Raw genomic sequence first — 25,109 nt, forward strand, 5'->3', positions numbered from 1 at the left:
ATACTAAAAGCAGACAAATACCTGTTTGATTAATGATGGGAGGGCCTTCCGCAATTAGCCTTGACACTCTAATGGCAATCAGACAGAAAGTGAACTATAAAATTCTCATCGTAGCCCACTATGTAACAATTCCAATGACTGTAATGGTGGCGTAAAGTGCAGTGGTAATAGCGATAATGGCTGAGGAAAGAAGTGGCTGAATAATATTATCCATTGTGGATCCACAACAAATGCAAAGAGTTTCAGTTTACTGACATTTTTTTACTGCATCTCTTTGATTGATGCTGACACCCCACTACACAAAAACAAACAAAACAAGAAACAACACAAATAGTCACACCAGTGGATGGAAGATTAATATCCAATACTTGTTACTTTAGTTTTAAATTCTTCTGTCCAGTGTAAACCACACATCATTACCGACAGTTGTCTCTAAACAGCCTCCACTTAAACGAAGTAATGGGACTCATTACACAGAGTATTACACATGCAAATATAACAGTACACACACAAACCCACCCACAGACAAATTCTCCTTATAGTTAAAATAGTCATTTACACTCAGCACAACTGTTTACTCATTTTCATTACTTTAGACATTAGCATTCAGCAAGCTTAGGCCTTAGTCACATGGCCCTAAGATACTGGGCACTGACGATCTGGCAGTCAGTGGCATTTCCCAACTGAGTGGTTGCTCGAGGTTGCAGGCAGTCACTAGGTAAAATCGGCTGCCCACAGAATGCTGCACCAAAAACCTTGTGATTGCTTTGCTAGAAAATTTCTGTAGCCGCTTGTACACCGACTTGACTGGAAACACTTGCCATTTACTCTCTGAACTGTTGTGGAATTTGAAAAACTGTCATGCAAACCAAAAACAGATAATGTTAACCTTCAAAATAAAAGTTGTCTTTTTGCCTCAAACAACACATTTCAAAAGGGGCAACTTTTACTTTGAAAGCAAGCACAGACATTGTTTGGTTTCACTGCCGCTTGGCAAGTAGTTTGCAGAGAGTGTAAAACTAAAGTAATATTTAGTTAGAGACTAAGTAATGAAGACTGTAGCAACCCACTAGTGAGAATTTTGAAATGTAAGAAATTTAACATGTCAACACAGAAATACTTAAGAATAACAAAGTGAAGGGGTAAAATGTACCTCAATTAAAAGAGAAACAAAAATGTCAGACTTGTATTTTAAGAGTTGCTTATTTGGCATTATTTTATTAGACTGAATAAACAGTCTAGCTATTAATAATGTAATATTGTTAATCATTAATTATTAATATTAATGTCTAGTCAGTCAGAATAGTGCCTTAACAGGCACTCACTAGCTTGAGTAAAAGCCACATAATAATAGTAATTGCGACATCAAAGTTGCTTTTAAGTCAAAAGAATACTTTTAAAAAAATTAGAAACAATGAAAAAAAGAATAAAAGAAAATGTTTAAATGAAGAGAAGAGTAAATGTGTGGGTGGATGGAAGTGCCATTTGTGCAGGTGTGCCTTTGATTGGTTAAAAACAAAGTAAATTGTAAGAGACAAGAAACAAAAAAGCCAAAATAATCTTAACCAAAAAAAAAAGTCATAGCATACCCCAAATGCACACGATAAACTGTTCAGTGGAGCAAACACTTAACAAGATGTAGGTTGTAGGTAGGGTTCAGATTTCTACGCGCACATTTAAGGCTTCCTCAGAGAAAGCAAGACCCTGATTATGTTGAAAGCCTTGAAGTAGTTTCAAAGAAACAGCGATGCTTGGAAAGCTTTAGCAGACTTTACGAAAACAAAGGGAGGGGGCAAAAAAAAAGTCCTTCATTGTGTGTATGTGTTTGACAAAGAGAGATTTGTGTGTGTGATTACTACTTTGTGGGGTCCAAATGGATTGCTGCCTACTTTTCTGTTCCTATTATGAAAAAAGTACTGTTCAGGAAGATCAAAAATTCTCTTTTATCCTGACACAGTGCTTCTTCAAGTTAGTGTCACGGTCTGCGGGGCAAGCCGTGTGGATTTGTAGTAAGGACCCAAAAGGCGGCAGCTCTGGTGCAGGTGAGTGTTTATTTACAGCAGTGGGTACAAACAGCAACGGGGTGTGAACATGAAACCGAAACTGGGTAAACTAACAACACAAACCAGGAATGACGGTGCAGGGAGGTCCGGGGAAATACATACAGGGAGACCGAGGGGAAACAACACAGACGAACCAGCAACTACTATGACAGAAGACACAACTTAAATACACTCAGAGAACACAGGGGGATTACATACAGGTGGGAACACAACTGGGAGTAATTAACATGACGAGACTAGGGAGGCAAACTGAAAACACTCACATAAGACACCGACCTTCACAATAAAACAGGAACTTACACATGAAAGGACACAAACTAAGAAACGCAGACTAGATACAGGAACACACGGGCAGAACAGAGTAAACACTAACCAGAGGAAGAACAGAACCAAAATCGAAAAGAAAACACAAAACGCTGGGTCAAAAGGACCAGGATCATGACAGTACCCCCCCTCCCCCCCTCAAAGGCTGGCCCCAGACAGCCCAACAAGAAACAAAACAGCCAGAAAAAACAGAAAACAACCCGACCAGGGCGGGCGGCGGGGGCCCAGGAAGGAGGGCACGAAGCAAAACAAAACCGGAGCACCAGAAGGCCAAAAGAGAAAAACAAAAAACGAGCCCAAAACCAAAAGAAACGAAGCACACCAGAACACAGGAAAAAACAGAGTCCAAAACAGAAGAGTTCAGGGGGCCGACAGCACAGGAGTCCAAAACAGTTCAGGGGGCCGGCCAGGGGGCCAACAGCACAGGAGTCCAAAACAGTTCAGGGGGCCGGCCAGGGGGCCGACAGCACAGGAGTCCAAACAGTTCAGGGGGCCGACCGTGCGGACGGCAACGGCGGCGACGTGGACACAGTTCGGGGGGCCGGCCGTGCGGACGGCAACGGCGGCCACTCAGGCGATGGCGGTCCGGGGGCCGGCCGTGCGGACGGCAACGGCGGCCACTCAGGCGATGGCGGTCCGGGGGCCGGCCGTGCGGAAGGCAACGGCGGCCACTCAGGCGATGGCGGTCCGGGGGCCGGCCGTGCGGAAGGCAACGGCGGCCACTCAGGCGATGGCGATCCGGACCAGGCAAGGCTGCAGAGGCTGGACCAGGCGAGGATGAAGACTCGGATGAGGCTGGACCAGGCGAGGATGAAGGCTCGGATGAGGCTGGACCAGGCGAGGCTGAAGGCTCTGAGGCTGGACCAGGCGAGGATGAAGGCTCTGAGGCTGGACCAGGCGAGGCTGAAGGCTCTGAGGCTGGACCAGGCGAGGCTGAAGGCTCTGAGGCTGGACCAGACGAGGCTGAAGGCTCTGAGGCTGGACCAGACGAGGCTGATGATGAAGCTGCAGCAGGTGGCTGGACGGGCTCCTCGGGCCCTCCAGCTGAGACAGGTGGCTGAACGGGCTCCTCGGGCCCCCCAGCGGAGACTGGAGACAACGGCCGGAGCGGTCCCTCGGACTCTCCAGCAGAGACACGGGACGAAGGCCGGAGCGGTCCCTCGGACCCTCCAGCGGAGACACGAGACGAAGGCTGGACGGGCCCCTTGGACCCTCCAGCAGAAGCCATCACAAAGCCTGCAGACATGGAGTCCTCTGGCAGACATGAAGGCAATGGGTGCTGTGCTGAGCACTGGCCCTGCTCAGACAGCACTGACACGGAGTTGTTCTCTGAGGGCTGCTTAATCTTCAGGGGTCCAGAATCAGCTGGGGACTGAGACCTAGCCTCTGGGGAAGCCCTGGAGTGCAGAACGGTGCCTGAAGCAGCTAAAGCGCGAGAAACTCCCTGACTGGACCTTAAATTTTCTCCCTGCATGGAGTGAATGAGTGGAACCGGTACTGCTGGAGCCAGAGCTACGGGTAGCGGGGGCACTGGAGCTACTGGGGCCTGCGCTACAGGCGGCACTGGAGCTACTGGGGCCTGCGCTACAGGGGGCACTGGAGACTGAACTGAAGGGGGCACTGGAGACTGAGCTGAAGGGGGCACTGGAGACTGAGCTGAAGGGGGCACTGGAGACTGAGCTGAAGGAGGCACAGGAGACTGAGCTGAAGGAGGCACAGGAGACTGAGCTGAAGGAGGCACAGGAGACTGAGCTGAAGGAGGCACAGGAGACTGAGCTGAAAATGGCTGCGGGGGAGCTAACTGAGCTGAGAGTGGCTGCGGGGGAGCTAACCGAGCTGCCGGTAGCTGCACAGGCGATAAGCAGCTCGCGTTGACATCCGCCACACAAAACGCAGCCCCTGAATGAACAGTCATGCAGTCTGAAAATGAAAAAGAGTCCTCACTCACCACAGCCGGCGATTTAGAAGCCCGAACGTCCGGCTGCGGGGTGGCGCGCTTGCGGCGCGATCGGCGTTTCCTCCCCGCAGATGGCTCCGACGGGCCGGGCAAGATCACATCCGGCGAGTCGGGCAGCGAGGCAGGAGTGGCTGAGAGAAGGTGAGGTGTGTGCCGGAGAAAAGCCTGTATGGTCGGAGGAAGTGAATTCAGTAGCCATGGCAGGCCGGAAAAGAGACGTTGTAGCCGACCTTCCACGGCGCGGTGAAGCTCGTACGGAGGATTCTCCAGCCACAGCCCGAGGAGGATCTCCACATTGTAGCCGATGTCATCCTGGAGCTCCTCGGACGGATTGACTGCCGCTGGGTCCATGGGGGCTGGTTCGTTCTGTCACGGTCTGCGGGGCAAGCCGTGTGGATTTGTAGTAAGGACCCAAAAGGCGGCAGCTCTGGTGCAGGTGAGTGTTTATTTACAGCAGTGGGTACAAACAGCAACGGGGTGTGAACATGAAACCGAAACCTAAACTGGGTAAACTAACAACACAAACCAGGAATGACGGTGCAGGGAGGTCCGGGGAAATACATACAGGGAGACCGAGGGGAAACATCACAGACGAACCAGCAACTACTATGACAGAAGACACAACTTAAATACACTCAGAGAACACAGGGGGATTACATACAGGTGGGAACACAACTGGGAGTAATTAACATGACGAGACTAGGGAGGCAAACAGAAAACACTCACATAAGACACCGACCTTCACAATAAAACAGGAACTTACACATGAAAGGACACAAACTAAGAAACGCAGACTAGATACAGGAACACACGGGCAGAACAGAGTAAACACTAACCAGAGGAAGAACAGAACCAAAATCGCGAAGAGAAAACACAAAACGCTGGGTCAAAAGGACCCAGGATCATGACAGTTAGTTTGTGTTGTACATTACAGTTCGCAACCAAAACATTCTCTACTTGATCTATTTGATCCTATTTGTAACCTCAATAACTAGAAAAAATTCTGTTACCTTTATCTCTAAAACAACGGTCCCTGACTCAGACACATCCTCAAACTGCAAAAATGTAGTTTTATGTTACACACCAAGATTTTCTGTTTGAACAGATTCAGTATTCTGTCTCAGAGGCACTGTGGTAGAGAGTCAAACAAACTATATTTACAAACCCATTCCTTCAAAACTTGAAAACATCTTCTATGAAAGGTTACCGGCCATCATGTTGATGTCATAAGGTGAATGCTTTCTAACACAAAGCAGATTTTGCTTTGTGAATAACTGTCATCTGTGAAACCCTCAACCTCTTGTGTTTGTTTTGTGGTACCCTGATTTTGTATGTTTGTGTAGGTATTTGACTAAGAATGTGTAATCACACTTCTGTACAAAGACCACATTACTGCAGCTACTGCATAAGTCTTCAATTTAATGTAGTGCTTGATTAATGGAGTGGTGTCCACCTACTATATCAAATTATATGGAAGCTTTTGAATAGTTGTAGCTCTCAACACTTCTGTGCAGGATAAGAAAGAGTATCTGAACACAGACAAACATACATTCTTCCCACAGATGCTCAATTGGATTGAGATCTGGGGAATTTGGAATTTTGATGGCACCAAAGCATATATTGGATATTGTTAGACTCTACAAAAATCCCAACAATCAGATGATCCCCATGAGCAAGCTGTTTGGCGACAGCGGGAAGGAAAAACTCCCTTTTAAAAGGAAAAAACCGCCACCAGAACCAGGCTCAGGGAAGGGCAGCCATCTGCTACGACCAGTTGAGGTACAGGGAGTAAGACACACTGAGGATGAGAGTCAGAGATTAATAATAAGTAATGGTTAAATGCAGAGAGGTGTATAAACACATAGTGAGTGAGAAAGGTGACTGAAGAAGAAATAGTGCATCAATTGAAGGCTTTTCAGGGAGTCTTGAGGACTTTGTGATAATCACAAATTACAGTAGTCCAGCCTAGAATTAATAAATGCATTAACTAATTATACTAACTCTATTGTGCAAATGGAAGAAAGCAGTCCTACATATGTGTTTAATATGGAGATTGAAGTTCCCCAAGTAAGTGATGTACACATACCTGTTCATCCATGTGATGTAAAAGAAAACATGATTCATTTGACAGGGACAGCTTCTTCCATTTCACTGTGGTCTAGTTCTAATGCTCACATGCCCAGTGTTGGTGCTTTCATCAGTGGACAGGGGTCAGCATGGGCACCCTGACTAATCTGTGACTATGCTGTCCCATATGCAACATATTGCAGTGTATTCTAACATCTTTCTTTCAGATCCATCATTCAATTTGGGGGCAGTTTGAGCTACAGTAGCTCGTCTATTGGAACGAACCACACGGGGCAGCCTCCACACCAGCCTACACGCATCAGTGAGCCTCGGCTGACAATGACCCTGTCGTTGGTTCACACGTTTGGGAGATGTTCTGACCTTTTTCCTGTTTCTAATATCAACTTTGAGGACAGAATGTTGCTCCATAATATATCTCACCCACTAACAGGTGCCAAGATAGGTGGCACCTGTTAGTGGGTGCCAGATAATCCATTATTCACGTCACCTGTGACTTTTCATATTGTTATGCCTCTTATGCCTGTACAATGATGAATGATTTAGCTTAAAGTACATTTCCTAAACTGTAATATGATGTTTTCATGTAATATAACTTGCAGGTTTTAATGCATTGCATGCATCTGTTGCTGTGTGGCTGTAACACACAATAGGCAAAGAATGTAATGAATTCAGTTAAAACTTGGGATTTATGGTTTTGGCTATTCAGAAAGAAGAAATTATATCAGCTAATTGCCAAACCACCCCAGTGTTATACTCTCAGCTGTACAGTGTCACAGGTATAGTTTTTTTAATGGTGAATTATGCCACCTGATGCAGTACAGATAAGATAAACTGCGGTGACATTATTATACTTCATACATTCTAATGGCTTCCTGTCTTCCAGTGGTATTTCATTCCCTTCATCCTCATCGCCTACATCTGCTGTAGTACTAACTCCACTCTGACGCTCTCCGTTAGCAATCATTACTGGTAATCGTTAGTTGTAATTGTCTTAATTGTGATCTCATTTGTTTTAATTGTTTTCTTTGCGCAGAGAGAGTTTAGATTACTGTGATTGAAAAAGACAGGCTAAATCAATTTGCTGTTAAAATCCACTGCAGGGACACCTGCATGTATGTAAATAGATTGAGAACACTGGACACGTGTGTCCCCGTATTGAACCTGTTGTCAAAAACAACTCGGGAAGAAAGTAAACAATATTCAGTGATTACTGCTGCTGAGTAGTAATGATTGTTAGAAAGTGAGTGAGCCATCAAAAGTTTGAGAATGTCACCTGAAGTGACAGGGGTCTGCTTTGTTTCCACTCTAAATGTTAATGCTAATGATTACATTACAATCCCTGCTTTTTTTTTTTAAATAGCAGGCTGACACAAAATTTCTCTCACCATTAACATTTTGCTTCCACTTAAATTCCCAGCAGGAGGGTCTGTGACAAAAAACCTGCTAATATCAAAATGAAGAAACACATACAGACAAGGAGGGACTAGCTCTGTAACAAACTACACTATTTGCAATGCAGGAGCTTGGAATTAAAAAAAAAAAAAAACCTTGAAAGCTATGACCACTGGAAGCTGAGACAAGCCTGTAGACACTCTACAGTCTATCTCAATTTATCAAGGGAAGAATACAGCTCTCTTTTATAAATATGGAGGAAATTCAGGAAGGATTTCTGACACTCCTCTATCAACCCCTGTTTATCAAGGTGAACATGAAACACTATATGCATTGCGGCAGAGAGGTACTCTCCACCACTGAGCATCTACTGTCCACTTTTACTCTTCCTCTTAAGCAGTATAGTTCTTCACTGTAGGCTCGCTGCACTGAAATGGGAGAATCCACCTGTTAGTCCTCATTTATAAAGTGCTCTTCAAACCCCAACATTATAGCTGTGTGGAAGAGACACTTTTTGTTTCCAGTGCACTGGACAAGCTGGAATCTGACACTGTCCCCTCTGTGTTTAATTTGTCCTTGTTGGGTCGGGTGTACAACCCAATTTGCACCATTGACTTTCAGAGCAGATGTTCACAAGATGTAATCAGCACTATGTTATGCAATATTAGGTGTAAAGTAACCCCAAGATATCTCAGGGTAAAGCCTTTATTTTCCCAAGCACACCAAAACATTTAATAAGATAACAGGTTACTGATGAGGGAGAATTATTATTAGACCCACTGCTGAATTTGTTTTCTAAATTTCCAAAAAATGTCTCTAACATTTATTGCAGTTTCATTTTTGTTGAACCAGGAGAATATCAGTGAAATCAATGTCAGTGCCAGTGTTGCATACAGATAACATATACATAGATAACATAACAGGAAAATATAAAAGTGACCTAGTGAACTACAGACCAAGGGGGAGGCTCTAGTAAAATGGATTGAGTGTACAGGATAGCCAATCACTACTGTTGAAGATGAGGACTTTGGTCTTATAATGGGGACGGTAGACAGGAAGCTGAAAACTAAAATAAGCTGATAGACAAACATTCTGATGGCGAACGAGAAAAAATCAGAAAGATATTAGCTTCAGCCTGGAGAGTATCTATTAACACTGACATGTGGACCATGTCAGTGTTAATAGTGTTTAAACACAAAACCAGAACATATATTGTTGGTACTTGAACAAGTAGCTCAACCCCCACAGTGCACAGTCAATCAACCATCTGCAGATATATGTATGTAATACTGGAGGAAAGCAAATGAGAAGATCATCACAACAACAGATAATGAAAGTACTTTGGTGGCAACTTTTAAACACACCAAACCAGAAGGAGAATAAACCAACTCTGAGGTGGTGTTCAAAAGACTCCCCCAGGATGGAAAGTGACCCTGAAACTGATGACCTGCAATGAGCTATGAATTTTTTTTTTTTTACATGACACATAGTGATTGCATAGATAAGAATGAAGTTAGGGACTGTGTCCTTCCTCCTAATCCTCTAAGATAAGGTGATAGTTTAAAAAAAAAGAAAAAATATATTGTTAATGAACTATTAATCTCACAACAGGGAAAAATTTGTAACATTACAGGAATGATTCAAAACATCAGTTCAAAAGCATCAATGTAAAACAGGATATAAACAAGATAAAATAAAAGCAATACAATCCAGAAAATGACTCAAGCAGCAATTCAAAAATTTTAAAAGGTATAAATTTATTTCTAAAATTAAGATTTTCTTACTCACGGTTATTTATCTGGGTTCATTTTTTGGGGTACCATCATATTGACATATATATTGAATGGACACCATATATGTTGGGCACCTTACAGCTCATCATCCACATGATACAGAAGGCAGGTCTTGATAGAGTCTATGACAGAGATAGGTCAGCGGTGAAGCTCTTTCAGAAGTCCTCTGGTGCAACACAATATAGCCTTGCTGTTAAAATCAACTGGCCTACAGGCTGGTCAAACACATTTTGCATAATTGCACGACACTTCAAAGTAAAACACTTAACCTCCCAAATCTCAAACAACATGGAATGGGAGAGCTTGCTCCCTAGTGAGTTTCCAGAGCTGAAGTCACTTGATTAGTTATTTATTTGTATTTGATGAAAAGTTCTCACCACTTGTAGCAGCTGCCTTATTCGTCAACCCCGAAGCGTGTGAAACACTTGCTGATGTGTCTGATGACAGTAATCAAGAACTGCAGAAACAGACAGAAGAATGTGTGTCCAGTCGAGTCAGTCACACTTACAACAGGAAGATCAGTCTGAAGATATTGGAGAGAACAATACAAAAGAACTAGAGGAACCAGATAGCCCAAACAGAGGGCCTCTACAAGCAGCGTGACACAGCAACTCAGAAAGTATAAGGAAGAGCATTTACAGCCCATCACTTGTGACACAGGAACAGGGCTTTTGGTTGGAGTGTTTTCAGCTCCATCTACTACTCAAAAGTTTTTCTTGATATTAGTTTAAAAATGGCATTAAGTCTTTCATTTGAAATAGTGAACAGTGAATTACAGAGAATACAGTTTTTAAATTTTTATACTACATAAAAGCTTCACCAATTATGTAGCAAGAGCAGGTCTGATGGCATTAACCAGACACTTCTTATTTGAATATTTTTGAGAGTTTCAGCTTTTTAAATAATCAACAATAAATAGTTATTTATTGATAGTCCATTTGTTTTTTATTTCTGGGTTTGCTTGGACTAATGGCACAACAGCTTTCACGGTATTTAGGTTTATGAAGAATGCCACGTGCACTTTATGAACAATGTGTATCTTACATAATGAAAGCAAGTCAGTGTTACGTTATTTTTGTTTTTTGAGATGTTAATGCCTAAAAAAGAAAGACCAGATAAATAAAGATTTTTTGTTTCAAATATGAAAAAACTTTGAAAAATGTATTACCTTTTATACTTCATGTTTTAGTCAACTGAATCACCTTTAGATTTAATCCACTATGATCCTATGATATTTTGTTGACTAAAGCTAAGGGAATTTAGATGCCTAAATTTTGACTAAAACAAAATGACGTTTTAGTCAAAAGTCTATTATTAAAACTAAATCAAAGTTTGATCTTGAAAAATCCTTGAAAGAGTAGTTGTCAAACAGCTAACAGATCATCTGCAGAGGAATGGCTTATTTGAAGAGTTTCAGTCAGGTTTCAGAGCTCATCACAGCACAGAAACAGCTTTAGTGAAGGTTACAAATGATCTTCTTATGGCCTCTGACAGTGGACTCATGTGCTTGTCCTGCTAGACCTCAGTGCAGCGTTCGATACTGTCAACCATACTATTCCATTAGAGCAATTAGAACATGCTGTAGGTATTACAGGTACTGCACTGCAGTGGTTTGTATCATATCTATCTAATAGACTCCAAGTTGTCCATGTAAATGGAGAGTCCTCTTCACACACTGAGGTTAATTATGGAGTTCCACAGGGTTCAGTGCTAGGACCAATTCTGTTTACATTATACATGCTTCCCTTAGGCAGCATCATCAGAAGACATAGTTTACATTTTCACTGCTATGCAGATGACACCCAGCACTATCTATCCATGAAGCCAAGTAACACAGGTAGTTCTAACTTTCTGCTTCTAAATTCAGGTGAAACTGAGGTTATTGTACTCGGCCCTCAAAATCTTAGAAATATGGTAACTAACTATATTCTTACTCTGGATGGCATTACCTTGGCCTCCAGTAACGCTGTGAGGAACCTTGAATAGGATGTCCTTCAATGCACATATTAAACAAATATGTAAGCTTTCTTCCATTTGCGCAACATCTCTAAAAATAAAAATATCCTGTCTCAGAGTGACGCTGAAAAACTAGTTCATGCATTTATTACTTCCAGGCTGGACTACTGTAATTCATTATTATCAGGAAGTCCTAAAAACTCGCTGAAAAGCCTTCAGCTAATCCAAAATGCTGCAGCAAGAGTCCTGACAGGGACTAGAAAGAGAGAGCATATTTCTCCTGTTTTGGCTTCCCTTCATTGGCTTCCTGTTAAATCCAGAATTGAATTCAAAAACCTGCTCCTCACATACAAGGTCTTAAATAATCAGGCCCCATCTTGTCTTAATGACCTTGTAGTACCATATCACCCTATTAGAGCACTTCGCTCTTGCACTGCAGGCCTACTTATTGTTCCTAGAGTATTTGAAAGTAGAATGGGAGGGAGAGCCTTCAGTTTTCAGGCCCCTCTTCTGTGGAACCAGCTTCCAGTTTGGATTCGGGAGACAGACGCTATCGCTACTTTTAAGATTAGGCTTAAAACTTTCCTTTTTGCTAAAACATATAGGGCTGCATCAGGTCGCCCTGAATGGATGATGCATTGAGTAGTTCTTCTTCAGTCACCTTTCTCGTCACTATATGTTTATAGACCTCGCTGCATTGAATTACACTTGTTATTAATCCCTGTCTCTCTTCCACAGCATGTCTTTTGTCCCGTCTTCCTCCCCTCACCTCAAGCCTTCATGACAAATGGCCGCCCCTCCCCGAACCTGGTTCTGCGGGAGTTTTTCCTTCACGCTTTTGCCAAAGTGCTTGCTCATAGGGGTGTCATATGATTACTGGGTTTCTCTGTGTATGTATTATTGTAGGGTCTACTTTACTATATAAAGTGCCTTGAGGCAACTGTTGCTGTGAATTTATTTATGTGTATAAATAAAACTGAACTGAGTTGAACTGAATGTTAAAACTATCACTGTCTCCCAGTGCTCCTGTTTGCCACCCTCTTCCGTTGAATGCTTCCCTGTACTTCCTCATTCCACCACCAAGTTTCCTCATAATGCCATCAGACACTTTTAGCTGCATGTTTTAGTTTTTAATATTCTGCTTTTATCCAGAAAAGAGCAGCTGAGGGATTTATCTTATTTACTCTGTCTCACATGAAGAGAGAGCACGCACTGAATTTCTTCTTTTTAAATGCTTCATCCAAAGAGCTCACAGACATCCGACCATCCATTATACACTATATTTGCTTTCTCCCTCCCTCTTTGTTTAGCCCATAATCATAGAAAGCTTTTTTGTTTATCTTGTCCTCTTGTTTAAGCAGTCATTACAGTGAAGTAGCCAATTTTTCAACACCAAATTTAAAAGTAGTTTTAAGGTCTCCTCTCTCGACTCATATTAAAACCGCTCCCTAATGATAAGAAAGATGTTTCACATACATATTCAGGAGAACGTTATCCTTTCCCTTTTCTGCTCTATATAGAATGATTGTTGTAAAATTCAAAATAGGTCATTATTAGTAGAATTACCACATTCAGCCAACTTTACAGGGAACTTCACACCATGAAGTTTTGATCTCAAACCGGTATAAAAGTACAGAGAGCATCTTTGTGCTTTTTTGTGTACGTGATTCACAACAGCATGTTCTGGACTGTCTGTTTATGCTCCCATAATCCTTTAATTCAACAGCTGGTGCGGATCCCTGTTTGAGTAATCAGAAAATATTTGTGTTGCAGTTTGTGGTCAAACTACATGATATCCTTTGTGATACTCCATCATAATGTCCAATGTGTTCAGCGTGTCCAGTTTGTTTTTGTTTTTTTAGTCTTTCAAGCCACTGACTACTCAGAAATGGTGAAGTCTGCCTTTCGTTTTGTACTCTTTAAATTTAATTATTTTCTGTATTCAGGTCAGTTCAAAATCTCTTAATAAGAGAATAGGGCTAGAGGGAAGATCAAAGTTATGGATTTCTGTTACATTATAGAGATTAAAGGATTGTCAGAATGTTAACAGGCTCCCCAAAATCTGGCAGTGTTCATTAAAATAGATGTAATAGGGAAGGCTTTAGGACCCAGGGGACCCAAGGGACCCAAGGGAGGGTATAAAAGAGGAAGTAGCAGCAGGTGCTCTTCTTCTCTCATTTGGCTGTGAACAATGGTTGTGTGAGTAGGTGAAGCCCCTGAGAAGTTTTGTCTTCTACACAAACGGTTGTTTTAAACCTCTACAGCAGAGGTTTGAGGTACAGGCTGTTTTTTTTTTAGTGCTTTTGTAAATTTGTTGAAATGTATTTGATGGTTATTGTATTTTATGTTTCTAGTAGTGTTTTTTAGAAGACAAGCCATGCGTGCAGCAAACACAGTTGTCTGCTAGAGGTATGTTAACATAATATATTTGACATTATAAAAAAGTATATTTATGCACTACAATCTAATTTATATTGTATTGCCTCCTACAGGACAGGCTGCACACGTGAATTTGTCACTGTTTTTTCTCTTTTTTGTTGCGATTTTCTCCCAAGTTGGTTTTAGAGTAGTTAAAACTGTTTGTTTTTTTTTATGCTGGGTTTGTTTTTATTTCCAATGGGCTGGTGCAATATTAGTCAGACAATGTGCAATCCCTGAGCTGGGCACTTACGTTACGGGAATTAGGTCTTTTAGAGGTGCTCCGTGTGGATTTGCGGTGAATACGTTTTAAGAGTGATTTTTAGTGCCACCAATTATTGCTTGAACTTGAACACTTAGTGCATGCGATATGTGTTCTGTTGGGCTTGTATTTATTTGGGGTGGATTTGTTTCTCTTAAAGCAACGAGCATCTGGGACCGCCGAGGGAGAGCAAGCCCTCAGGTGATAGTTGCATTGCTGACAGGTTGGACCAATAAGACTATATTGTGGTCGTTAGTGACCTTTTCCATTTTGATGTTTGAGGCCTTTTGCAAGCCCTTTGTTTTCCTTTAAAATAATAAATTTTAACCTATCTGACTGATATTGACCCTCTTGTTCCGTTTATTCTGGGCTTATTCCTGTAAGAGCTTTGGGCCTGAAAGTTTGTAAGAGTAGTATAGAGGCCCTTAGCGGTTACTTGGTGGCTTTTACTCGCGACATAGAGGTAGAGAGGAGGAAGCAAAAATATTAAATTCAAAGGGAACAACTTTTATCACCTCCATACGAAGTATAAAAGATGGATGCAGCCACAGTGGCATCACCCATTGGTTAGTGAAGCCCCTTTGTGATGCCTTGGACTTTTGCTAACCTGATGTCTGCCATTAGAAACTGTATGGGAGGGAGAGTTGTGAAACAGTGTAAGCAGAGTTTGACCTAAAACTGGCAATTAGGCTGTGGCCACACGTACGCGGGTATGTTTGTAAACAGATTTTCCGTTTTGTTAAAAAGAATCTCGTCCACACGTAATCGCAAAAAACAAAGTCAAACGCTGTCAAGAACATGCCAAAGCAACAGGTGGCGATGTAATCCTAACTGGGTAGAAATGTTGGCCAATCAGAAGTCTAGAAGCCTGGGCGGGAAAGGGTACACAAAGATGGTGCATAGAAGCAGTTAGTTACTGGTATGTAAATAATTTTGCTCTTAATTAGTTATTGTAAAAGATATTGCTGTTGAAAAAGGATAAAGGAGGACTGCCTCACAATCCATTACTAAGCTAGCAAAAATAACTATTTTTTTTAAAACATCATATGTTCAATATTAATGAGCTTGCCACTGGCAAAGTTGAGTTAATTGTCAGGTGAAGAAAAATCATTTGTTAAACTAATATTTATCAAGCCTTGACCAATTAACCCAAATGACATGTGTAATAAAGCAGAAACTTGGAAACTCAGACAATGAAGTGAGTTGTAACTGTATTAATTATGAATGGACCTGTCATAATATGCCTACATACATAACACAGGAAGGAAACCCTGGTCACTATGGTTTGCTTCAAGGAGCAGTATAAGCCAAAATGGATGGATGATAAATTAAAGGAAAAAACCTTAACCCTTACACCAAGGAGATCTGTCTCTGTTGTACTGTGGTTGCATTTTGCTGAGATATTTTAGTTCCACTTGTCCCTTAAGAGCAAAGGGTCACCATAGATCAATACAAAGTTCTTCAGAGTCATCACCTTTTTCCTATGATGAAACCCCTGATAGGAGTCATGTCTTCCAAGATGCCATCCAAAGAGAATTCAGGCTCACTGAATAATTTGATTAAACAGCTCACCTGTCCCTGGGCTTAAATCCCTTTAATTACTGATGTGAGTCAGCTGTGTCAAAGAAAAAGGCGGTACCTCAGACAGAAGAGATTGAAGGACACGCCCACACAGGCACCTTCAGGAGGAGGCCTTGCAAGAGCCGTAACAAATGGAAAAGAGAATTTAAATTGATTTAAAACTAGCTTGAACTGCTTGTCAATTCCCAAGTGATCTTTCGTGGAATAGTGTCCTGTCAACGGAGAAGACATGGACTGGAAGCACTAAAATGACCAAGTGTCATCAACAGAAGGAATCGGAAGGCTAGATTGAAATCACTTTTGCTCTTTGAAAAAAAAAGCTAATATTGAAGTCCTGACCTTTTGTGACTGACATGTTTCCTGTCTTCTTGAATGTAAATTAACTGCCTGCTAGCAGTGCTGTTTTAATTAAACTCAATACAGCTGCCACACAGTCTGTGACATCAAAACTTGAATCTCATTAGAATACCATAGACCTTTTATACCAGGTAAGGATACTATGATAACTGTACACTACACTACAAAGTGAAAATACAGCAGATGGCATTTTAGTAATATTTAGCAATTTAAATAAGACGGATGGAGCTGAAGCGTGTTACTTGATTTCAAAAATATTGATATTATAAAAACCAGTGCTTCTGACCGAGGTTTAGTCAGGTAGTGGGAAAAAATTTTTGAGGATTTTGTAATTCAATTGATGTGCCTTCAATAGAGGAAGAAGGGTCTGGGCATGAGAGGTGTCTTGGCCATAAACGGGGGTGAGGTCACTGAGGTAGCTGTTCAAGGCAGTGGTTCTGCTTTTTTAAGAAGGGGGGGGCCAGAGAGTGTGTTACAGTTTCAGAGATCACAATTCTCAGCCTCCACTGGAAGATCTGTGCCAAGGTAGAGCAGTCCAGGATTTAAGAGAACCAGTACAGTTTTTGTTCCTGACAAGGAGCACTGGACCTACTCTTTATTCTCTTTATTTTGTTCAAAGGTGCATAGGACGCTGTAGGTATTTATTAAAGTCAAAGAAAGGAATCTGTCTTACAGCAAACTGCAGACAACAGATTCAGCACAGTTTTTTTTTCTTTTTTGCTAATTCAGTGAAACCTGTTATGTCACATGCTGAAGTAACATTTCACTAGCTAGAATTACATGCTAATTCCCATCTTTAGCGTCTCTCATATAATGTGAATTCAGTGTCTGATCACCTGAGCAGACATTTCCTGAAAGCACCAACATGACCAAGCCGGCCATCAGTGGAACGATTTAAAGGGCTAGACTGCTTAAGATTTCTTTCTCTTTTTTTAGACAGAGAACATAGACAAGTGTTTTTTTGACAAACCAGAAAAAAATGTATCTAAACTGTGTGACTTGACAATTTGCTTTTAATTTTTCTCTGTATTAATGTAAAAGTCAATCCCAAAACACCTTTGATTTGATCCTGAACTCTCTCATCTTTTCCTCACCACAGGGTGGCACTAGCAGTTTGAGGAGAGGAGACAGAGAGGAGCAGGAAAGAGAGGGAGAGCAGCAAAGATTGATGCAACACGGCACAAGTCATCACTGCGACAATGCAGATTAAAGCAGAGGAATGAAAAGAGGAAACAGCACGAGAAGAACCTGACAGGGCAAAAGAAGCGGAAACAAGAAAACAAGATGCTTTGTCAGGAGCTGTATTTGTATGCTGCTCACAGTCCCTGTAAATTAGAGAAGAGAGAAGTGTGAGGAGGAGAAAGGGAAATGTGTATATGTATCTGCGTTTCTGTGTTTTAGAGGTAGGATGGGGGTAGGGATACAAAGCTGGACAACACAGCTAATTCAGATAGCAACAATTCAGAGCTGGTTTTCTCATTTTAATGTCCATCATTGAACACACACAACAAATCTGTATTGGCAGACTGATTGTTGACAGTGAGCGCACACGTTTACAGGATATTCTTGATTCCACTTGAATTACTGCTGTCCCCTTCTACTGTCACTATGTAATCCCAGCAGTCTGTTGAAAGCCCTGTCAACTGAAACCTAAAGGGAGACATGAAGCCACTCCTTCTCGCCAGATGAACCTCTCTCATGTCAGTGTGCCTTGGGACAGGATACAAAGAGGAGTTCAAGAAAATCTACAAAAGCTCTATTTTCTTTCTTTCGGTATTTATAATGCAGCTTGCTTGTTTCAGCTGATCTTCACATGTCAGATAGCTTCTGTCACATGTTGTTTGTAGATGAGTTTCATCTTGAGACTTCCTGTGCCTTTTGACTACTATAGTAGATTTAATAAAATGGTACATGAATTCAATTCAATTTTATTTATATAGCGCCAAATCACAACCAAAGTCGCCTCAAGGTGCTTCATAGAGAAAAACCCAACAATCATATGACCCACTATGAGCAAGCACTTTGGCGACAGTGGGAAGGAAAAACTCCCTTTTAACAGGAAGAAACCTCCAGCTGAACTAGGCTCAGGGAGGGGCGGCCATCTGCTGCGACTGGTTGGGGTGAGAGAAGGAAGACAGGATAAAAGACATACTTGAAGTGTTTTTATATTACAGCTTGAAGTTCAGGCAAAGTTCATGTCCACAAATGAACATGGAAATGCTGATATTCAATACTGACTGAAGATGTGTACACTTGGGCCATGTTGGCCCAGCATTCGTAGTTTTCGTGTTTTGTATTTTGTTCTTTATTTATGCCTTCGTTCCTAGGGGGTTCTGTTAAAATGTTCCTCATTTGATTTCCCCATGTCACTTTACCCCGTGTGCCCCTCTGTGTATCGGTGAGCCCTCGTCTCCCCTACTTGTGTTTTATTCCATGTTTTCCCCAGCCCGTTATGTCTGTGCTCTCCCCGTGCTTTCGCTCTCCTCCTGTCTGCACCTCTGTGTACTTCCTGTTTTACTTTGACAGTCTCCCGTCAATATGAGTCTTGTTCTGTTTGCTGTCAGCTGTGTTCCCCGTGTGCTCCCACTTCCTTCTGTGTATTTATGTCCACGTCTCCCCAGTGTTGGGACTAACGCGTTATTAAGTAACGCGTTACAGTAACTACGTTATTATTGTGGTAACTAGTTATTATGCCAAAATCAGGAACGCGTTAGTCGTTACTGGGATTTAGATAGGCTCGTTACTCGTTACTTCGTGTGGTGGCTATCGCGGAGCTTCCACAGATTCAGTAACATTAGCAAGTGGTGGACGGCAGCAGGTGGATGAAGGAAAAGGGACGCAGAAGGAAAAGAGACCCGAGGCGGCCGCTGGTCCAAGTGTGAACTGAACTTCAGGTAAGAAGTTATGACCTGCAGTCTATCTGGGTCAGATATAAACCAAGTTTAGGTGGAGTTTATTTTCGTTATTCTGACTTTTTCCGTACTGCGTGCTAGCTAGCGTGACGGAGTTTCTATACAGCTGGGTGGGTGCTATGAAGTTAATGATGTTGAACTTTATTTTGTTCATAAGTTATTAGAGTTGCCAACTGTCCCGTCTGGTATTCAGAGAAAATATTACGCGTTTATTATTGAGGTGAAAAGGAACAGTTTGCCCCGTAATTCAGCTACAATGAAAAAGACACAAAGCTGGAGTTATTCTGTGTCTTTGCTGCACAGCTGCCTCTTCTTCTTTCATTCTCTCCCCCTCCCTCTCCCGTTTCTACTTCAATCATGAAAACTGATCAATGATCAGCTGATCGGCTTTTTTCTCTTGTTTGTTTATCGCTCACTTTGCGCCGAAAGAGGAAACCAGCGGATGTTGCGCTAAACAACAGCAGCACGTTTAAGCTTGATCAGCTATTGTTAGAATTTATTTAATATTAATTTCTAGTATCAGCTGATGTTTGCTGGAGCCACAGCTGCAAAAAAGCTGCTGGTCATGATATGGTTTGGTTATCTGGTGAGAGGGAAACATGAAGATGAAACCAGGAGATGTCCTTACTGAATCACCAGAGCTGAACAGGTGATGGAGAAACAGGTTTACCTTTTAGGTGACATGAATGAGTTGAAGGGAAGTTATGAACTGTTTCTGAGAGACAAATAACACCTGGATCCTTTTTTATGTAGCTGACAGCTGGTAACTGTGCAGGGGCGGGTCTAGCAAAGTGTTGCCAGGGGGGCATGTAGGGCATTAACAGGGAGAGGGGGGCACAAAGAAATACTTTTCTTTCTTATTCTCATTTAAAATGTCTAGCTTTTAAAAAATAATTATCTGAATCTTACAACAAACGATTGATAGATTGATACATATATACCATCAAAACAGTGTACATCACTGTCACAACAGTGTTTATTTTCATTCAAAGGCTTTATGATTTTTCCTATAATGGTGGGCCGGTCTCTAGTCAAAATGCCCGGGCCAATTTTCTGTCCCAGTCCAGCCCTGTATGCAGCTCATCTGCAGTCTGGTGTTACCTACATCTTCCTATTCAGAAGGCAGAATTTCCGAGTTCTGAGTACAATTGAAAGCACCACGACTGCAGTTTTTGTGTTGGATGTAAAACGCGCACATGACGCTGTGACGTAGGCTAGAATCATGGCAGCAGTCAATGACGGTCCAGGCGTGGGATTTCTCTCATGGAAATATGCACATTATCTTTTCCTTTCTATTGGTAGGTGGCACAGCGCACTTGTGGCAAGTAAGCAAGCTAGAAGACTGACAAAGTTATGGAAGCAACACATTAACAAGAGAAAAGAGTAAAACCAAAGTTACTTTCCCTAGTAACTAGTTACTTTGAAAGTAACGGGTAACTTGAAGTAACTGAGTTACTTTTGAGAGAAGTAACTAGTAATGTAACTACGTTACTATTTTAAAGTAACTTACCCAACACTGCATCTCCCTCAGTTCAGTCTTGCGTCGTCAATGTCTCCTCCCTGAACCTGTGTGCCTTTTTGTGTTCCCTCGGTTCTTAGTTTAGTTTTGCCAGTTTAGTTCTGTTTCTTTGTAAGGCCTGCAATAAAGCAGTGATTATGAGTTCAGCTCCTGTCTCCGTGAGTTTTGCGTTTGTGTTCTCATCTGCCTCCACACAGCCAGTTCATGACACTTACCAGTTTAGACCACAAATGTTTTCCCAAGCTGGCTCATTGAGTACAAGATCAAGAATGATATGTAAGACTACTCTTACATATTTTCTTTCGCACTGCCTGGGGCTCTATTATTTGTACATTGTTGCTTAAATTCTACTGTTTGGCTGTAGAGGAGCACAAATATTACCGGTCCTAATGCATGAATGTTTTCAGGGTTGGTAAGGTAAAGCGCCAAAACATGACTGTCTACTCATGTTTTGGCACTTTACCTTACCAACCTTAGCAAAACTGAGGCACGTGTGGGGCAAATATTCACTGCAGATGTTGGTAAAAGATAACAATACTTTTTTTTTTTTTTTTACGGATTTACTTCACCAAATGGACCATCCCAGTCTTGCCGTAATGGTCTATTTGATTTACCTTTTATTGTTTATTTTATTTTATTTTCACTTGCTAAATGTGGGACAGACTTGAATGGGGAAAAGAAACGGGAGAAAGAAAAACAGCGGGGAAGAGGGATGGGTATAAAGGGCAAAAAACAAAAACCAACAAAATAAGCAGACAAAAAATACATATATCAATCACCTGGATCACCTGTTGAGAAAGAAAAAAGAGAAAACAAGCAGAAGAAAAGAGAGCAATATAATAAACAACATCATGATGATCTATGGGAATATGACAGTAAATACTAAATATTAAACATTATTGTGCAGCACGTAAGATCGACAGCGCACAGTGTGCTTTGAGGTAGGAGCCAAAAAGGGTGTCATTTGTGTGTGTGAGCACCCGTGTGTACACCTATGAGCATGAGTGCGCTTGTATTTAAAAGGTTCCTTCATGTAATGATCTGCTACAGGGAGCCACAGCCCCGTCCTCCAGGGCATGAAGCAGGCATGGAGGAGATCAAAATTCCAGACATCCAGAGGCCCTCAGAGCACAAGAGACCAGGGCAGCCGCACCACTATCCCAGAAAGAGCTGAGGAGAGTCCCAGATGAGGGGTCACGGAGCAGAAGCCGGGGGGGGGGGGGGGTTGCAGTGACAATACATTTTTAAAAACCATAGCTTATAAAGAAAAAAAATCTAAAATTAAAATCATAATCTGTTTAACATAGCATTATTCCAAAACCAATTTAGCTTCTGAGACTCTGCAAACATGGTAGCTTATGCCTGGTCTTTGCCATATTATTGTGGAGGTCATCTCATTAGAACACTGTCAAAGAATATACTGAATAATGGCAAGGTACATGGTCAAACATTCAGTCGCTGACATCTACATTTTTAATCACCGATGACTCTAATTGAAGCTGTGCCCTACGACACTCAGGTATAGGACTGGCTATTAGTAGATGCTAATCATGAGTCAAATATAATATCAGTTAATATCGTTTCTTCCATTTATGTAACCTGTTGGTGTGCTTCAGTAAACTGATTTGTAGAACATTAGCAGTACATAAATACTTCTATGCGAACCAGAGACACAGAAGACAGAAAGGATTGTTTCTCCTCAGGGGAGGGCAGGTTATGCCTTTGTCATCCGAGGGAGAAAAAGCACAATACTGAATTATAAGCATCAGAAGTGATTTGAAAATGGGACTATGCATGCTCACTGACAAACGGCAATGGTACAACACAACCATCTGAAATGAAGCTTAGACATAAGTTCAATAAGGAAGATCTGTAATCATACCTACTTTTCTGGGTCTTAGGCTGCTTTTCAGTTTACATGTCTACCACTTTCCCACGCTGTCATTCTCGATACTTGACATCATTGGTCTAGTCCAATCATCTTCTTACCCACAAGTTTTGAGCCAATCAGCTTCTGCTTTGCATGGTTTAAGTCCGTGTTTTCTGCCACTCTCCCTTTCTTCACAACCACCAGTGTCTAGACTCCAGGGGTCCTGTCCTAAAAGAGGTATATAAAAAAGAAAAGAAAGACAACAAAACAAATCACAACAATCTAAATTTTAGACAGCAACCTGTTAACCACACCTGAATCCAGTCCCTTTTGAATGAGTGCAGCAGAATGTCAGGTTGCCACATATCACTGTGGTGGCCTTTCTGTAGGTCCAGCAGCACAGCAATCCTTGTCTCCTCTCCTTCACCACTTTGTCGTGTTTTCTGACTTGCAGGTGTTGCTGTTGAAGCATTTTAATCATAATTTGACAAATGGATTATTTTCAAACAAAAATAAATACGTTTTATAAAATATAGTAAAATGTGATTCATTAGTTTATTCCGCAGTGTTTCTATTCTGAAAGATAGAAGAGAAGTAATCTCATGTGCCTGTTTGGAGCAAGCTCCTTTGGTATGTGTTGTTTATAACAGCCTTAAAGGAGCAAACATTATTTAGGCCCACAAAGTTCCACTTTCAATATTTTTATTTATTATTTTTTCAATATTTCATAAAAAGGAGCCCTTGCCTGGTTAGAGTAACACTGAAGAATTTAAGTTCATAGATTTGAACCAGAAAAACTAATTATGAGGGTTAAACTAGGTTAAAACACTGCATGTGTCGACAAACTGCCTCATGTTTGAAATTTTTGTACTGTAATACTTTTTGATGTCATAAATCATAACCCCTTTGTAGAGGTTTTGCACAGCACTTACAAAAAGCTTTTCCCTCATGAAGATCCATCACAGCAGCTGCTGTAACGCAGGTTTGAGGTTTACATTTGAGACAGTGTTCTTATAATGAAAACAAAATGTGATCCTCTGAAAGGAAAGTAATGTAGCACAGTCACGGTCACAATTCAGCAGGGGTTAAAGAGGCTCTGTAAAAAATGTGGAAATGTCTGCACAAAAGCCAACACCATAGCACACAGGCACCACGCAGACTTGTCTGGGAATGGAACCCAGTATTTCTAACACTATAGCAAGACCATTCTACTAGACCAACAAGCCCTTATGTGGTGCTAATGTCCTCCAACCTAAATTTTACTGTTAGGTTCAAATTTTAATTTCTATTATAATTCTGACTTTAATTGGTCACGAAAAAAAAGATAATCAGAGTAAAACTCTGACTTGTTTTCAGTTACTTTTGGTAGAACTGGAGAAGGTTTTTTCTTTTTGGTGGTGCCAAAAGACCATAAAGGTGGTTGGCTGCCAACTCGTCATTGATTTCTGGATACTACTGAAGCCTGGGCCATTAAGAGATAACTTTATTTTTCTCCCATAAAGGGCTATTTTGCTAGTGTCCCTGACCACTAAAGATACATGTCTTTTATCCTGTCTTCGTTCTCTCACCCCAACCGGTGGCAGCAGATGGCCGCCCCTCCCTGAGCCTGGTTCTGCCAGAGGTTTCTTCCTGTTAAAAGGGAGTTTTTCCTTCCCACTGTTGCCAAAGTGCTTGCTCATAGGGGGTCATATGATTGTTGGGTTTTTCTCTGTATCTCTATGAAGCGCCTTGAGGCGACTTATGTTGTAATTTTGGTGCTATATAAATAAAATTGAATTGAATTGAATTGAATACTGAATTTTTTTGCCACTCTTCTTATATATTTCCAGTTTACTTTTTACTTGGATAAATATTACAGTCTTCACCAGAGTAGAACACTTTAGCCAGATTTATGAGCTCTTCATGACTAAATAGCAAATGAAACCATGGTGCATGGTAAATCAGCATTTCAAAATTTCAATAATAAATGTTGCTGTTTCTAAGCTCTCAGCTATTATTAACTCAAGTTTTACAAACATGCTGTATAACTCAACTTACAGTGTGATCTTAGAAAAAGTGAGAAATTAGTTTAACAAATGCTCAGTTCAACTGAATATATCACCACACAGCTTGGCATTTATTTTGTCATGGCAGTTCTCTCATGTTGTTTCCTCTCATGTACTAAATTGCCAACTTATATGACACAGCTCAACATCTATTGAAGCTTGGTTTTGGATAAGATGGTGGTCAGAATTTATATCAGAACAGACACAAAACCAGTTTCAGAATGATTACACTCTTTGTAACAGTGGCATTCCTTTTCTTATATTTTTATGTATTTAATTGTTTCACTTTTTGATTATACAGTCTGTATCTCCTTTGAGAGACACACGAGTAATGATTTCCAGGAAGTAATATAGCAGGTGCCATTTAAAAATGTTCTGTTGAGTTATGGACAAATAACCTCTGACTCTTAAGGGCCACATCAGGCTCTTCCATCATTCCTGTCACTCTGCATTTTGCATGCTGTTATTAAGCATGGATGTTTCAAAAATAAAGCTTTATAAAATGATGACTATAAATGATGTATAGCCTACAGTAAGTCCAAGATGCCTTTAGAATTACTTTAGATCAATAT

General features: G+C 41.3%; 1 protein-coding gene and 1 long non-coding RNA gene across 2 annotated transcripts in view; one reads left to right on the forward strand and one right to left on the reverse strand.

Annotated features, from left to right (window-relative positions):
• arhgef37 (Rho guanine nucleotide exchange factor (GEF) 37) overlaps positions 1-4,695 on the reverse strand; it is a 65,983-nt gene extending 61,288 nt beyond the window's left edge. The window contains 2 exon segments of the mRNA XM_085466759.1: positions 4,336-4,475; positions 4,575-4,695. Of these exon segments, the coding sequence (XP_085322885.1) occupies positions 4,336-4,475; positions 4,575-4,695 (261 nt within the window).
• A 9,078-nt stretch (positions 4,696-13,773) lies between these two features.
• On the forward strand, positions 13,774-18,005 carry LOC146717105 (uncharacterized). The gene is made up of 3 exons (XR_014921829.1): positions 13,774-13,849; positions 13,928-13,982; positions 17,291-18,005. It is a non-coding gene; the product is annotated as an uncharacterized LOC146717105 (long non-coding RNA).
• The last annotated feature ends 7,104 nt before the right edge of the window (positions 18,006-25,109 follow it).

The sequence above is a fragment of the Copadichromis virginalis genome, linkage group LG2 (assembly GCF_057382275.1).
Source record: "Copadichromis virginalis isolate Kocher_CV1m ecotype Utaka linkage group LG2, C_Virginalis_male_GT1.1, whole genome shotgun sequence".
Taxonomy (NCBI): domain Eukaryota; kingdom Metazoa; phylum Chordata; class Actinopteri; order Cichliformes; family Cichlidae; genus Copadichromis; species Copadichromis virginalis.